Here is a 15,850-nt window from a genome sequence, read left to right on the forward strand (position 1 = left end):
TTTTCTTTGCAAGTTCGTTTTACAAAGAGCACATAAAACTAATAGTTTATGAATTATGACTTAACCTAATAGTTCAATAGCAGACTCAAGAATAAGCACAGATGTGATTCTAACAGAAGACTACTCACATATGAACAGGTTTAATGTAATATGGAATGCAAAAGATTGGAACCATTAAAGTATTTAATTCTTACTTCAACTTTAAAAATAATTAAGATAAATTAAACAGGATGATGACCAAAATAGTGCCATTATAATCACATTAAAAAGTAAAGCTTCCATCAACATTTTACGAATTTGGCAAATCCAGTAAAACACATTTTTAAGTATTGTATTTCATTCAATTTTGTGATAGTTCATTTTTGAAAAAACTTACTCAGAAGAGAGGCTTCAGATACCCATGAAAAGAAAAACAGGGTAGAAATACATATGCTGGGTTTGCTAATTCACTGTTTAAAAAGTATCTTAGATGTCCCACTATAATTGCTCTTAGGTGTTTTTAGCAAATGAATAATTATAATTCACAGATAAGTGGTACTTTTTATCTACATATATTTATATAAACTTTTAGTAAAACGTTTAAATTTTTTACTTTTAATCTTGTCAAATAATTTTCATTTCTTCTACTTTAAAAGGCTGGCCAGGTTGTTTGCCTGTATTGGGATCAATGAATGTTGGACTACACTATGTTTAGTTCTAATAACTAATTTATCCAGTCTGACTTAATATGTGGGAAACAATACACCCCTAAGTGTATTGAGATGTTTCTTTGAAACAAAAATATTTAATTTTATGCATGTGATAAGAAACAGCCTTACTCAATATATACTTTTTTTATGAGCAACACATATAGCAGACATATAACTCCTTATTACCCATACTCTTGACTACCAAGAAATGAAGCCATACTTTTAGAAAAATATGATGCAAGAAAATTCAAGTTAAAAATATATTCCTTTGGTTAAAAATCATCCCCTTTATAATATTCATTTGTAATCTAAATTCACAGCATGTCCCACCAGCCCAAAGTAATCATCTAAATGTCATTACACTTGTAGTATTACAGTGTTTTTTCAGTCCAGTATTTATGGAGGTCACTCGACTGCAGCAACAAAACATTTCAACTCTAGGAAGAGTGTAGCCTTGTAGCATTAGCTCCTTTGACAATTTTCTTATAAGACTTTTACTTGAGAAACCTCCGACACATGTAGTTTTCTTCAGATACAGTATATCCAAACTTTTTATAGAAACCAACATTTTGTGGTAGACATTCAAGGGTAATCTTGTAACAGTTCAGTTTCTTGCTGAGCAAAGTAAGGGTTGATAATAACCTGAAATTTAAAAATGAGGAGGGTGAGGAGATAGCATTTATTAATAAAAATTGATTTTAGTAACTATGAATTAATGTTATAAAACTTCAGTTTTCTTAGAAATAGGCTTTTAGGCCAGGTGCAGTGGCTCACGCCTGTAATCCCAGCACTTTGGGAGGTCGAGGCGGGTGGATCACGAGGTCAAGAGATTGAGACCATCCTGGTCAACATGGTGAAACCCCATCTCTACTAAAAATACAAAAAATTAGCTGGGCATGGTGGCGCGTGCCTGTAATCCCAACTACTCAGGAGACTGAGGCAGGAGAATTGCCTGAACCCAGGAGGCAGAGGTTGTGGTGAGCCGAGATCGCGCCATTGCACTCCAGCCTGGGTAACAAGAGCGAAACTCTATCTCAAAAGAAAAAAAAAAAAAAAAGGAAATAGGCTTTTATTATGGCTTTTCCCATTGCATTCCTGTAAGTTGATAAGCATTTAAATCACCAAAGCATTAGAGTCAAATATATCTAGTAATCTCCAGCTCACTAATAAATAGGACAAATACTAAACTCCCCCTAAGCCCTCTTTAAAAATGAAATTTAAGGCCAGGAGTGGTGATTCGTATCTGTAATCCTAGCTGAGGCCCAGGTGGGTTGATCACCTGAGGCTGGGAGTTCAAGACCAACCTGACCAACATGGAGAAACCCCGGCTTTACTAAAAATACAAAAAAAATTAGCCCGGTGTGGTGGCGCATGCCTGTAATCCCAACTACTGAGGCTGAGGCTGAGGCAGGAGAATCACTTGAACCCGGGAGGCAGAAGTTGCGGTGATCCAAGATCACATCATTGCACTCCAGCCTAGGCAACAAGAGCGAAACTCTGTCTCAAAAAAATAGAGACCAAAATTATTTTGTTAAAGTTATTTAATCTATTTAAACAACTTAGGAACAGTCAACATTCCCACATAAAATGAGTGCATTTTTAAAGCTACTTTAATATTTACGAAGGTATGTATCAGATTACCTCAAGATTGGTCTAATTAATATGAACTAGAAACAAATCAAGTCTACATCTATACAAACTCTTTGTGAATCCAACCCCAGTATTAAAGCATGGATCTAAATGCCTTGGAGCATAAAAACTATAAAGATCTACAAACTTGGCCAGGCGACGTGGTTCACGCCTGTAATCCCAGCACTTTGGGAGGCCTACGCGGGTGGATCATGAGGTCTGGAGTTCTAGATCAGCCTGACCAACATGGTAAAACCCATCTCTAATTAAAATACAAAAATTAGCCAGGTGTGGTGGCGTGTGCCTGTAGTCCCAGTGGCTCAGGAGGCTGAGGCAGGAGAATCGCTTGAACCTGAGAGGCACAGGTTGCAGTGAGCCGAGATCAGGCCACTGCACTCCAGCCTGGGCAACAGAGTGAGACTCCATCTCACAACAAACTAACAAAAAACAGACCTGTCTCAAAAACTGAAAAGTATAAATTATAGCAAGTTCTTATAAAATAGACAATAAATCAGTGTCACTTATTTTAAATGATTTAGATAAACACAGAGGAGATTATACAGTGAAGGCTGTTTCAGTATGTATGTCTACAACTTACGAGAATGACAGATCATAGAATATTCTGTAATAGTTGTACATTTCCTTTGTTATTAAATATGACAGAGAAGCTGGGGCAAATGTGATTAGCCCAAAAGTTTGTCTCCTACTATATGAGAGTATTACTATAAAAGTTAATAATTTAAAGATATTACTGTCTGTAAACAAGTATACTTCCAATTTTCAAACTTTAAGGCAAAATATGTATAATACTTTATTTCTTCATGAAATTCAGTCTAAACTTTTGGAGTGAGAATGAGTTCAGAATTAATGAAGCCAAAAAGAACTTCAAACAAGTATCTTCATAAGAAACTAAACTGGAACAAAATTTATCCAGAATTACCTTGTTTCTGCCTACTTACAATTTGCCAAGCTGCTTTCCTCTGCATTCATCACTAACGACAACATCTTCTACTCTTCCTCTCTGAAAATATTTACATTGTTTAAAGGAGTAAGCATTTACTTTTGTTTTCAGCTAAAACGAGTTAGTAAGAATTTACTGATAATAAGAAGTATATTTTGTAAACTTAAACTTCACAGAAACCAAAATGCAAAAAATATTATACGGTGAAGGCTGTTTCAGTATTTATTTCTATGACTTACGAGAATTAGAGATCACAGAATATTCTGTAATACTTGAACATTTCCTTCGTTTTTAAATATGACAGAGAGGCTGGGGCAAATGTGATTAGCCCAAAAGTTTGTTTCCTACTAGTATAAGAGTACTACTATTAAAAGTTAATAATTTAAAGATGTTAAAGATGTTTTTACTTACTAGAGGAAATAGTATGAGTCAACTTGTGGGCTAAACTTGTTTTGGCTATGTCCCTAACCTTCCCACCCCATTGTCTTTAAACAAGTATCAGAATCAACATCACCAAAATGTTGCCTTTTCATGAATATATCCATCATTCTACTCCTTGCTTAGCAGTTACTTTAGATAGCCAAATAAAATTAATGTCTAGTACAGAAACCCCACCAAAATTCTTAAGTGTCATACAACACATCCCAAGTGTTCCTACCTTATTCTTACTGAATTACTAAAGTTTTCTCTCTTTATTATGAGTTATTGAGGGCTGAAAGGGCACTACATGCACTAGATATATTAGGACAGAATAATAGTCTGATACCATTTGGAAACAGAAATTTGTGCTAATGTGTATTCAAAGTATTGTTTTCTTAAAAGAGTAACATTAGAGGTTTTGTGCATTACTGCTAAATAGTTTGGTTTCTCTATGGCTATATCAAATTGATTCACTTACACATAATAATTTTAGCATACAATTCATACTGTTAATACAGTTTTTTTCTTAAAGCACCCAGAACACACTGGGAAAAATATTTCTAAGAAGTACTGAAAAGCAGTGAGAAAACAGATTTGTCTAATGGAAACTCAAAGCCAGTTGTGCTAGAAAACACTTGTTCATTTTACTTATAAGCATTACTGTGAGCACATACCTTAGCACAGGAATGGATGAATTTATGTTCTATTATCAGAGTTGCTGTAGCAACAATCTGTCCTAGAGTCACATCTTCTACAACTGTAACATAATAATCCCCAGATTTCTTCATATGCTCAAAAGATTCTGTGGAAATTGGACAACAAAATGTTACATAGTAGACATTCAACTTTATGGGGAGCCAGAAAAATACTAGGATTAGCTGACTTAATTACTAAATATTTAAAGCTATTTTACCATAGGAATTTACTTTCCATTTCTAAAGAAAATATTACCAAGTAGTTGAAATATCAGCAATTAGTATCAATTGGAATATACCCTATATACATTCAAAATATCCGCTAGCAAAATAAAGACTAACATAGCTGTTTTTAAGATAAGATGATCAGCACTTAAAATACAAGTAAATGGCTGATGTTGCCACTTCCATGACTGACTAATGAAAAATTCAATTTCTTCATTTACTTACTTTAGATTTCTTTAACCTTTATACTCAATAGATATTCAAATATAACAAAAATCTGCCCATTTTAAGAGGAGCATGTTTACACGGCTCAATTCTAGAATTTTTGTCTTTGGTTTCAAAATATTTTTACAAAACAGCTTTCAATTTTCCCTTTGTGATCGAAAGTGTTTTGTGATAACATGACTTGCTCTTGTTTGCTTTGAGAGCACCTTGCAAAGGAGGTAAAACATAATCTGTTTCCAAGTAACTTCCAAGTCGCATAGCAAATAGTTGCAAAGATACTTCTCCTCAATGGATTTTCAGTACTATTGCTGAAATAACATGGTTTCCTATCTAATTGATGTGCACGCAAAGAGAAATTCAGGAATAAAAACTGAGGCTAATAGTCTTTCATTGTTAATTTCTATAGTCTCATTCCAGATACAGATCTAAAATGGGAAAAAGATAAATTCAATAAATGAAAATAAACAATGAGAATCAGAGAATAATGGCCCTCATTCTCAGAAGGGTCAAATAGAGTTCAATACAAAATTATCTATTATAAGGAAATGAAGAATTATAATTCCTCAGCTATTAAATATTACTAAATATTTAGTAATAATGAATTAATAATACTTCATTACCATTATAATGGGAAAAAGCAGTGTTGGTTAAAACAGGAGAAAGCAGTGGTAGGGCACTGGACAGAATTAAGGTTTTATTCCTCTTCATAGCAGTAACTACCTGTGATCTTGGGTAAGTCTTTGGATCTCTAGTCTAGACTCCCATTTTCTCATATGTCTAAAAGAGGGGGGTTAGATTAACTCTTAAGATACCTGCTAACCTTAAACTTCAATACAAATAAACCTCAAAATAAATTTAAAACGTATGCTCTTACATTTTTGATTCAGTAATAAAATTTCTGTAAATAATCAAAATAAGGGAAATACTACAAAAAAAAAATCTCTAGAGCAACCACCTAGGTCCTATTCTACAGTAATTATCTAATAAAGTAGTCAGATATTTTGCAAAACAAAGTTACTGGTACATTTGGAATTCTAGAATGACTCAGCCACATTAAACATTTAAATAAGAAAATAGCTAATTTGTTCTTTGAATAATTTCCAGCTATTTGAACAAAAACAGAAGTGAGCACTAAACAGCTCTAAACAAAACTGAAATCAGGTTTCCCTTTATTTCAGGAAAAAGAGGCTATAGTACTTACTCATAAATTGTTCAGGGCTGACAACTCCAGTCTCTGTTAGCTGACCCAATACCTTAAAGAAACCTAGTTTTGAAAAACATTTCAAATTATGAGAAGAGGACAAGACAGAGTATGAAAAGAAGCAATATGTTAAGCAGGTGGGTTTATGGGCAGTTATTCAGAACTTTCTATAATCATCTTTTAATTATTAAAATAAACCCTATTCTTCTATAATTACTACATATCACAACAACAAAAATAACAGGTTTTACCAATGCTTTTACCTGCATAAGATGTTTTAAATAGTGCTGACCTGAATATCCAGTATTTATAGACCCAGAACAAACATTTTTCAATGTTTTATATTTTACATTAAGTTCAATGAAAAGGATGCCAAATTTTCCCAAATATATATTTGGTTTTACTTAAAGGTACAATATGGCCAAATATGATATTTGTAAATTAAAGTATATGTAACATTGTTGAGATTACAGTCTTTAAAATAGTAATTTCTAGTTAATTACACTAGTGTTATCTGAAATTAATGTGAACGCTATACCTGGAATTTTGAAAATCCTTTTTTTTTTTTTTTTTTTTTTTTTTGAGATGGAGGCTCGCTCTGTCACCCTGGCTAGAGTCCCAGTGGGGCAATCTTGGCTCACCGCAACATCCGCCTTCCAGGTTCAACTGATTATCCTGCCTTGGCCTCCTGAGTAGCTGGGACTACAGCCTTGTGCCACCACACCCCGCTAATTTTGGTATTTTTGGTAGAGACGCGGTTTCACCATGTTGGTCAGGCTGGTCTCAAACTACTGACTTCGTGATCTGCCTGCCTCAACCTCCCAAAGTGCTGGGATTACAGGCATGAGCCACTGTGTCCAGCTGAAAATCTTAACTTTACTACACACAATAATTAATTAGGCCAAAATTAGGTCCTTCATGCTGTCTAGCAAAGAGAAAATTGTGAAAAGTACAAAGCTGACTTTTAATTACCAAAGGTTAAGGAAATTCACTTGGAGAATTTGGAGGTTAAAAAAAAGAAATAAGTGTAGAAAAACCCTTTAACGTATCCAAGGAAAATTATTTACACCTTAATTCCCTAACCAGCTTCTTAAGATTACTCCTTATGTGTCATTATGTATGATAATTTCATTTTTTGTTAATGGGAAATCTTGGCTTATTTAGGAAGGAGTGATGTTGCATTTAAGTCATTTTAAATGTTTCATAGTAATATTTGGTCTTAGCCATGAAACATACTTATTGGTATTGAGTGTCTGTCACTTTAAAAATTAAGAATTATACAAAAAAAGTACAAAAGTCAAATATTAAAAAAAAAAGTATCCACATCATAATGTTCATAGAGAAAATGGAAGGGCTAACTCTAATTTTACACAAGATTGGTAACTGAGTACATTACCTCTATTTAAATCAGCAGTACAAAGAGGCCTCAAAACCAAGCCTTCTCCAGGATGTGTTGGGGAAATAGCTGGAGAAAATGTAGCTGTATTCTGACTCCAGTCCACTTCTTTGAGTAGACTTGGGTCAAACATTGGAGTTTCATCAGGTTTCATCTTTCTAGTAAGTTCTAAAATAAGAATTTAAATATTAACTCATTTTATTTAATAGAAGGAAAATTATGATTGTTGAGAAAGTTAATATAAATTAATGCAATTAGAAGCATTCCTTTAGCAGATATTCGAGATATTTTACTGCAACCTGTCTTGAATCTAACATTAAATATCACAACTACAGATAAATTGAAAAATGCCTACTATCAGATAGAAAATGGATAAGTGACTAAATTAGTAAGTTTTAAACTACAAAATCTCATTTATTATCAGGTCTTTTTTTTTTTTTTTTTTTTTTTTTTTGGGACATGGAGTCTTGCTCTGTCACCAGGCTGTAGTGCAATTTCCAGTTCCTGGATTCAAGTGTTTCTCCTGCCTCAGCCTCCTGAAGAGCAGGGATTACAGGCACCTGCTACCATGCCCAGCTAATTTTTTTTTTTCAGACGGAGTTTTGCTCTTACTGCCCAGGCTGGAGTGCAATGGCATGGCCTCAGCTCACCGCAACCTCCACCTCCTGGGTTCAAGCAATTCTTGTGCCTCAGCCTCCTGAGTAGCTGGGATTATAGGCATGTGCCACCATACCCAACTAATTTTTTGTATTTTTAGTAGAGACGGGGATGCTCTGTTAGTCAGGCTGGTCTCGAACTCCTGACCTCAGGTGATCTGCCTGCCTGAGCCTCCCAAAGTGCTGGGATTACAGGCATGAGCCACCTTGCCTGGCCAATTTTTTGTATTTTTAATAGAGATGGGGTTTCACCATTTTAGCCAGGCTGGTCTCAAACTATTGAACTCCCAACCTCAGGTGATCAGCCTACCTTGGCCTCCCAAAGTGCTGGGATTACAGGCACGAGCTACCGAGCCCGGTATTATCAGGTTTTTTAAAGTATGTTTTTTCCTCTGGGTTGGTGCTACTAATGAATAGCTGACTTTTCATGGGCTCTTAAATTTTTTACATTATGTCCTTGGATTTATTATTTTCTTTCTCTTTTTTTTTTTTTTTTTTTTTTTTTTTGAGATGGAGCCTTGCTCTGTCATCCAGGCTGCAGTGCAGTGGCACAATCTCAGCTCACTGCAACCTCTGCCTCCCGGGTTCAAGCAATTATCCTGCCTCAGCCTCCCAAGTAGCTGGGACTACAGGTGCCTGCCACCGCACCTGGCTAATTTTTGTACTTTTAGTAGACACGGGGTTTTCACCATCTTGGCCAGGCTGGTCTCGAACTCCTGACCTCATGATCCACCTGCCTCAGCCTTCCAAAGTGCTGGGATTACAGGCATGAGCCACAGTGCCTGGCATGAATTTATTATTTTCAACAGGAAATTGCAAGGGGGAAAAAATGTATATATATAAAAAAAGTAATCTCTTAGTCTTCCTTGCCACTAAAGAAAACTTACTGGGCATGTAGCTTAAAAAAAAAAATGAATCATAAACAGAAGATAACTGATGAACAGGCTCAAATTATTTTCTGTATTCTCAGAAATACTTGACCTTGGCTATGATAGATATACACTAAGAGTGTCTATTTGTTTTCATAGCAAGTTTTCTAAAAATCTATTGTGTGGGCCAGGCACGGTGGCTCACACCTGTAATCCTAGCACTTTGGGAGATGGGTGGATGACCTGAGGTCAGGGGTTCGAGACCAGCCTGACCAACATGGCGAAACCCTGTCTCTACTAAATATACAAAATTAGCCAGGTGTGGTGGTGGACACCTGTAATCCCAGCTACTTGGGAGGCTGAGGCAGAAGAATCACTTGAACCCAGAAGGTGGAGGTTGCAGTGAGCCAAGATCACACTACTGCATTCCAGCCTGGGCAACAAGAGCAAAACTCCATCTCAAAAAATAAAATTAAAATAAAAATGTATAGTGTAAGTTTCTCAGTTGCATCTAAGCAGCTTGAAAATAGCCAGTGTTTTTCATGCTACTGAAAAGTGATCATGGTATTTCCCCCTCTATTTTGAACATTTAGAAATGATCAGGTTCTCCCTAGTTGTAGTGTTTGAAAACTGAGACTAAATAACAGAGAAGTAATGACAGGAGGATGAAAAACAAATCATATAAAGCATAAAATGGGTCAGGGCCTTCTGTGGAGCACAGAGTTGCTAAAAGAATCAAATGCTTCCCAACAATTACAAGTTGAGTATCCCTTATCCAAAATGCTTGGGACTAGAAATGTTTCAGATTTTGGATTTTTTTTTTCCAGATTTGGGGATATTTGCATATATATAATGAGATATCTTGGGGATGGGACCCAAGTCAAAACAAAATTCATTTGTGTTTCATATACACCTTATACACATAGCATAAATATTTTACACACTATCTTAAATAATTTTGTGCATGGAAAAGTTTTTGTACATAAATCAGGTGTGGAATTTTCCACTTGTGTCATTATGTTGGCCTCCAATAAAGTTTCAAATTTTTGAGCATTTTGGATTTTTGGATTAGAGATCAAAAAAAAAAAGCAGCCTCCAACTTACTTCTATACCCAGTTAAAGAAATACTCTCTCTCTCTCTCTCTCTCTCTATATATATATATATATATATATATATATTTATATATATATATATATATATTTTTAATTAATTTATTTTTTTGAGATGGAGTTTTGCTCTTGTTGCCCAGACTGGAATGCAATGGCACTATCTCGGCTCATAGCAACCTCTGCTTCCCAGGTTCAAGTGATTCTCCTGCCTCAGGCTTCCGAGTAGCTGGTATTACAGGCATGTGCCACCACGATGGGTAGTTTTGTATTTTTAGTACAGACTGGGTTTCTCCACGTTGGTCAGGCTGGTCTTGAACTCCTGACCTCAGGTGATCCGCCCTCCTCAGCCTCCTAAAGTGCTGGGATTACAGGCATGAGCCACCAACTCCCTCCCCAGCCCCGGCCAAGAAACTATATTTTAATGAGAGAACAATTTGCCCAATAATGGAACTCCCAATTGTTCCTTATTTCATAAGTCACAATATGCTTTAGGGCATATATTCTTAACTTTTCCTTAAACATGGATACTAAGTTTCTGCATGTGTAATCCTATGCAACTATATAAATAATGCTGCAATATAGTTATGGGAAGATAATGTGATGTGATATAACAATAGAAGTTAACACTTGCTCAGCACTTCTTATGTGCCAGACTGTTCAAAGAACTTTAATAGTTCATTTATTTCAACCATCCTATAGGTTAGGCATGGTTATTACCTACATTTCAATAGGTGAGAAAATGTTAAGTAACTTGCCCAAGGTCACAAAATTCCGAGAGTCAGGGTTTAAACCTAGCCATAAAAGGAGCATGAGCTTTGGAATCAAACTTGGTGTTCAAATGTCAACGGTATAATTACTAAGGTAATTAAGTTCTTAAGTTCTAGTTTCCTTATTTGTAAAGTGGAGATGAAATTATTGGAAGAATGAAATGCATTACTGTATGCAAGCAAGCACTTAGCAGTGCCTGGCATACTGTTAAATACGCAGTAAGATATATGCTAGTTAGCAATAAATTTAAAACTCAAGTTTATAAATTCTTGTTCATTTTTTTCACCTTTAGTTCATGAATCAGGCACTGTTCTGGGTACAGGGACTACAAAAAAAAATGACAGGCGCTTATGTTTATGTTAAACCAAAAGTTAGCATTCATGGATAGAAAAGAGTAACAACGTAATTTATAATGTAGACTGCTAAGAGGTCCCCCCCAACACACACAAGAGGATTCAGATCAAATTATGCTGCACACACTGTACCTAGTTCTAACAATATTAAGGAAAATGTAGAAATTGTCATGATCAAACAAAAACTTCAAATTTAACAAGTTTAGTATCCATTCAAAATAAGATTTTTGTTTTAGTCTGTTTTGAGACAGGGTCTCACTCTCTTGCCTACCCTGGAATGCAGTGGTGCAATTCATAGCTCACTGCAGCCTTGAACTCCTGGGCTCAAGTGATTCTCCCACCTCAGCTTCCCAAGTAGCTGGGACTACAGGCTCATACCATCACACCTGGCTAATTTTTGCATTTATAGTAGAGATGGGGTTTTTGCAATGTTGCACTTGAACTCCTGACCTCAAGTGATCCTCCCTCTTCAGCCTCCCAAAGTTCTGGAATTACAAGCGTGAGCCAGCACGCCCAGCCAAAACATGATTTTAATAGATGAATTTGAGTCGACATGTTTTAGTGTCTGTCCCTGGTAATTGGACCCTTGAGGTTTTTGTGTGTAATCGCATCTGAAAGGTAGGTAGCAACATTGTTTTTCAGGTATGTAGATAAACAGGCTAAGTATTTATTAATAAAGTGAAATGTGTACAGTATTAAAAATGTAAATTCCTCGAGGCAGCACACTATTGAAACATTTTGGTCATGCTATTAAACATATAGTTGTAACTACAAAGTTTAAAGAAAACTCAAAGAGAATTTAAGTCAACATTAACATTTAACTAGATTCCTTTTTCCTATAAAGTTGTCTGTATTTACAATAAAAATATAGTCTAGAAAACATGAAAAATAGGGTTAATAATTTTCATGAGGATAGAAGTATACAGGAAAACAACTAGGATTATGGAACCCTTAACTAATGAATTTTAACCAGGAAGTACAAATATTTTCCTGTACTTTAATGAGACGGTCCTATTCCATGACTGATCATAAAAATACATAATATTGGCTAACACTTATTGAAAACTTTCTATATGTTAACTCTTAAAAATACAATGAACGATGTATCATTATTATCCCAATTTTACAGATAAGGAAGCAGGAACAGTAACTTGCTCAAGGTTAAAGTGCCAACAAGGGACAGAGTGAGGATTCAAAATGAGTCAATAGGGCCGGCTTCAGAAGCCCCTGACCTGTGCCGTTACACAGGGCACTGCACTTAGTTTAATACCCTGCTGCCACTGTTTTGATATTCTTAATTTTTTAACAAAGAACCTACATTTTAATTTGGATTATCACAAATTACGTAGCCAGTCCTGCTAGGTAGTAATGACTTCAGACTCTGCTCTTAACCATTATTACACTGAAGATGTACTAGAGTAGATAAATTCCCTACCTTATTGTTGTACAAGAGTTAAAAATTAAGTCATAAGCAGCACTTAGAAACATTAAACAAAGCATTCCAGAGTGAAATAAGATTCTGTTAACCAAACAATCAGAAATAAACATCAAAATTGTTTTTATAAGCCACTTTACAAAACAGCCATACTGAAGGCCCACTTTATCCTCAAACGGTAAAATTCTCCTGATGCCCAACTAATATACTGGGCAAGGTAAAGCAAAATATGACTTGATACTCGGATCCAAAGGGTTTTAGAACATAATTAAATAGGTAATTTTATATAAATAATCTTTTAGCATCTTTAGGTACCCCAGATACTGCAAAACTAGGAAATTTCTGCAAATAAAATTGCACAATTGCTTGAAGCGGAAATCTCATCATATCATTAGGGTCTTTAAAGTTTCTAGATTAACTTTAAAAATAAAAAAAGAAAACACTAACCCTCCTTAAGTATTCCTCAGAACCTTTTCTGATTAACTGCTAAATTAGCACACATTTAGAAGACAGGCTTATGCCTAACCCTAGCCCAATAACGCCTAATGAATGAATAACGAATAAGACTTACCAGTAGGTCACATTTCAAAAAATCCAGGACAAAAAAAAAAAAAAAAAAATTCCCAAACTGCCACAAGTAACATCGCAAAAAACATACACCAAGTTCATTTTTACTAGTCATCACATTAATTGAATTTTTTTTACTAAATTAAATATTTTTTAAACAAAATTTCAACAATTAGGCTTCCGAGCCTCAGACTGGAACATGAGCGGGGAGAGAGGCTGCTGCTGGAAGCAAGCAACTGAGAGCAACAAGTAATAGACACCGGAGATGAAGATTTTAAAAGTCAATCTACAAATTTTAAAAACATAATCTAAGGCCAAATCTAAACCTGTATATAAATCAAACCTAAGCCTATATGTTTCTCAAGAGCTTCTGGGGCACCCTCTAAGTACAGATGAATGGGGAAGGGGCGGACTTCGATTCCTTTACATACATTTTATAATCATTTCGATAACAAGAATCCATTCTGAATCTATTTTGTTAATGACTTTTAACACACCTGGCCATATTTATTAAATTCTGTAACGGCATGAATTTTCAAAAGTATTTTCTCATAGTTTATTTGATCTTTACAATCTAGGCGTTATTTCCAGTCTACCGATGAGGAAGCTGGAGCACCTGGAACTCCCAAGACTTGCCCCTCTAGGTAACACAGCAAATAAGTGACTTTGGGCTAGAATCCTCTGGTTTTCGCATCTTGAGCTCTACTACGATCCTCAACAGACCCCAATCTTTACATCATCATACCATACAGCTAGCTCTTTCTCACCTATTCGGCAAATCCTGCCTAAATAAATTTCTTGAGATCCATTCTAGGATTCGTGCATGAGGGATTATCCTAACAAAACGAATCCTATAATCGCCCGTTCAATTTTGTATGAAAATTTTAAATGAGTTTGGCTTACATAAACATAAGCTTCTACAACAGAAATCGCAGTACAGTACTCGGTGTTTCTAGGGGTAGGAGCCTGGGGGAAAAAAAAAAAGAGACAAAGGATGTCTCTCAGTAGCCTGGGGAAAGCGCCGACCTAGTCGGTGCGGAGGTGGTTTTCGGAGCAGCTGCCTGTCTCAGTGACTCCCGACAACCGTCGGATGCGCCCTGGAATGGAAGAGGGGAAGGGGAGAAGGGGCCTGGGTCGTTCGTCCTCATTCAAAACCGATGGCTGCAGAGAGCGCGACCAACTGTCTCATTTCCCACGCGAAAGCCTGGGGAGCGAAGTTCCGACCCCAATCCCTGTTCCAGCCCTGCCAGGCCAAAACCCGCGCATGGCCGGACCGCTGGCCATCATCCTTAACCTTTGCTCCAGGTGCGCGTGCGTTCAACTTCCTGGGAACTGCGCTCCACACCATGTGCGCCCAGCTGGCGAGGATCAACGCCCGGCTCCTCCACCCAGCACCCCCAGGGGCCTCACCGGGGCACCAGACACACCTGTTAGATAAACCTGAAGGCAGGCCCGCCCCGGCCCTCGGGACACACGGTCCCGCTCTCGCCACCCGGCCACGGTCCCTCCTCACCCGTAGAGGCCCCGCAGTCGGCGCTCCTAACCAGGCGCGTCGGACTCTCCCCAACCAGGGTGCACAGCACCAGATCCGGATCCGGCTTCAGCGCCAGCCCCACCTCCTTCTCCACCGCCCGCGCCACAGTCGGGAACCGCGGCCCAGACGTGGCAGCGCCAACGCCTCCACCCCTCCTCTGCCCCCTCACGCAGGCGCCACCCGCCCAGGCCCCGCGAGCGAGGGGAGGGGCCCGGAAAGCGGAGGCGGGACCAGGAGGGCGAGGGGCGGGGTCCGAGGCGCGGGGGCGGGACCAGGAGGGCGAGGGGCAGGGCCTGAGGCTCGCGTCAGCGCCCGGGGCGGTGGCCGCTGGACCAAAGCTGGGCTCGCCCAACTCCTCCTCCTCGCTCCCCAAGGCCTTTCCCACCGCGTCATTGTCTTGGTTTATCTGCAGATACGTATACCAAGCAGTCAGCCCAGCAGCGCGAGGGGTGACCAGTGTGGGCCTCTTTGATTCTGAGACAGAAGGCTCGGCCACTGGCCCTCTCCATTTGTCCCTTGTTGCCCTCTCCTCATGATTCAGTCAATTAATTAGGACTTTTCCTACCAGCTGGCAGCTCAGAGCTCCGTGTCCCCAGGCCTCTGAGTCACAGTTCCTGCCTTCATGAAACTAAGAGTTGAGGCCACCGCATTCTACTCCTTCGGGACTATTGTTTCATTTCTCAGTCCCTCAAACCCTTAGTGGATGAACATGAGTTAGGACAGTGGTTCTCAACTGCAGCACTTTTGCCTCCCAGGAGACAGTTGGCAAGGTATGGAGCATTTTCAGCCTCTCTTCTGGGGAGAGGTGCCATCGGAATCTCCAGATGGTGGAGGGCACAGGTGAGTAGAGGCCGGGAAAACTGCTAAACGCCTTACAATGCGCAGAACAGCGCCTCACAACAAAGAATTACTTGGCCTGGGAGGCTGAGGCAGGTGGATCACCTGAGGTCAGGAGTTCCAGACCAGCCTGGCCAACATGGCAAAACCCTGTCTCTACTAAAATACAAAAATTAGCTGGGCGCGGTGGCATGCACCTATAGTTCCAGCTACTCAGGAGGCTGAGGCAGGAGAATTATTTGAACCCAGGAGGCAGAGGTCGCAATGAGCCGAGATGGCG

The 15,850-nt window shown here is 38.2% G+C and overlaps 1 protein-coding gene across 1 annotated transcript; it reads right to left on the reverse strand.

Annotated features, from left to right (window-relative positions):
- GNPNAT1 (glucosamine-phosphate N-acetyltransferase 1) lies at positions 1-14,873 on the reverse strand. The gene is made up of 6 exons (XM_012451039.3): positions 14,713-14,873; positions 7,442-7,609; positions 6,046-6,108; positions 4,374-4,501; positions 3,278-3,339; positions 1-1,331 (listed from the first exon to the last, which is right to left on the reverse strand). The coding sequence occupies exons 2-6, from the start codon at positions 7,593-7,595 to the stop codon at positions 1,184-1,186; spliced, it is 555 nt and encodes a 184-aa protein (XP_012306462.1). The 5' UTR covers positions 7,596-7,609; positions 14,713-14,873; the 3' UTR covers positions 1-1,183.
- Positions 14,874-15,850: the final 977 nt, after the last annotated feature.

Source organism: Aotus nancymaae, unplaced genomic scaffold, assembly GCF_030222135.1.
Source record: "Aotus nancymaae isolate 86718 unplaced genomic scaffold, 86718_ANA_hifiasm-v0.15.2.pri h1tg000062l, whole genome shotgun sequence".
In the NCBI taxonomy this organism is placed as follows: Eukaryota; Metazoa; Chordata; class Mammalia; order Primates; family Aotidae; genus Aotus; species Aotus nancymaae.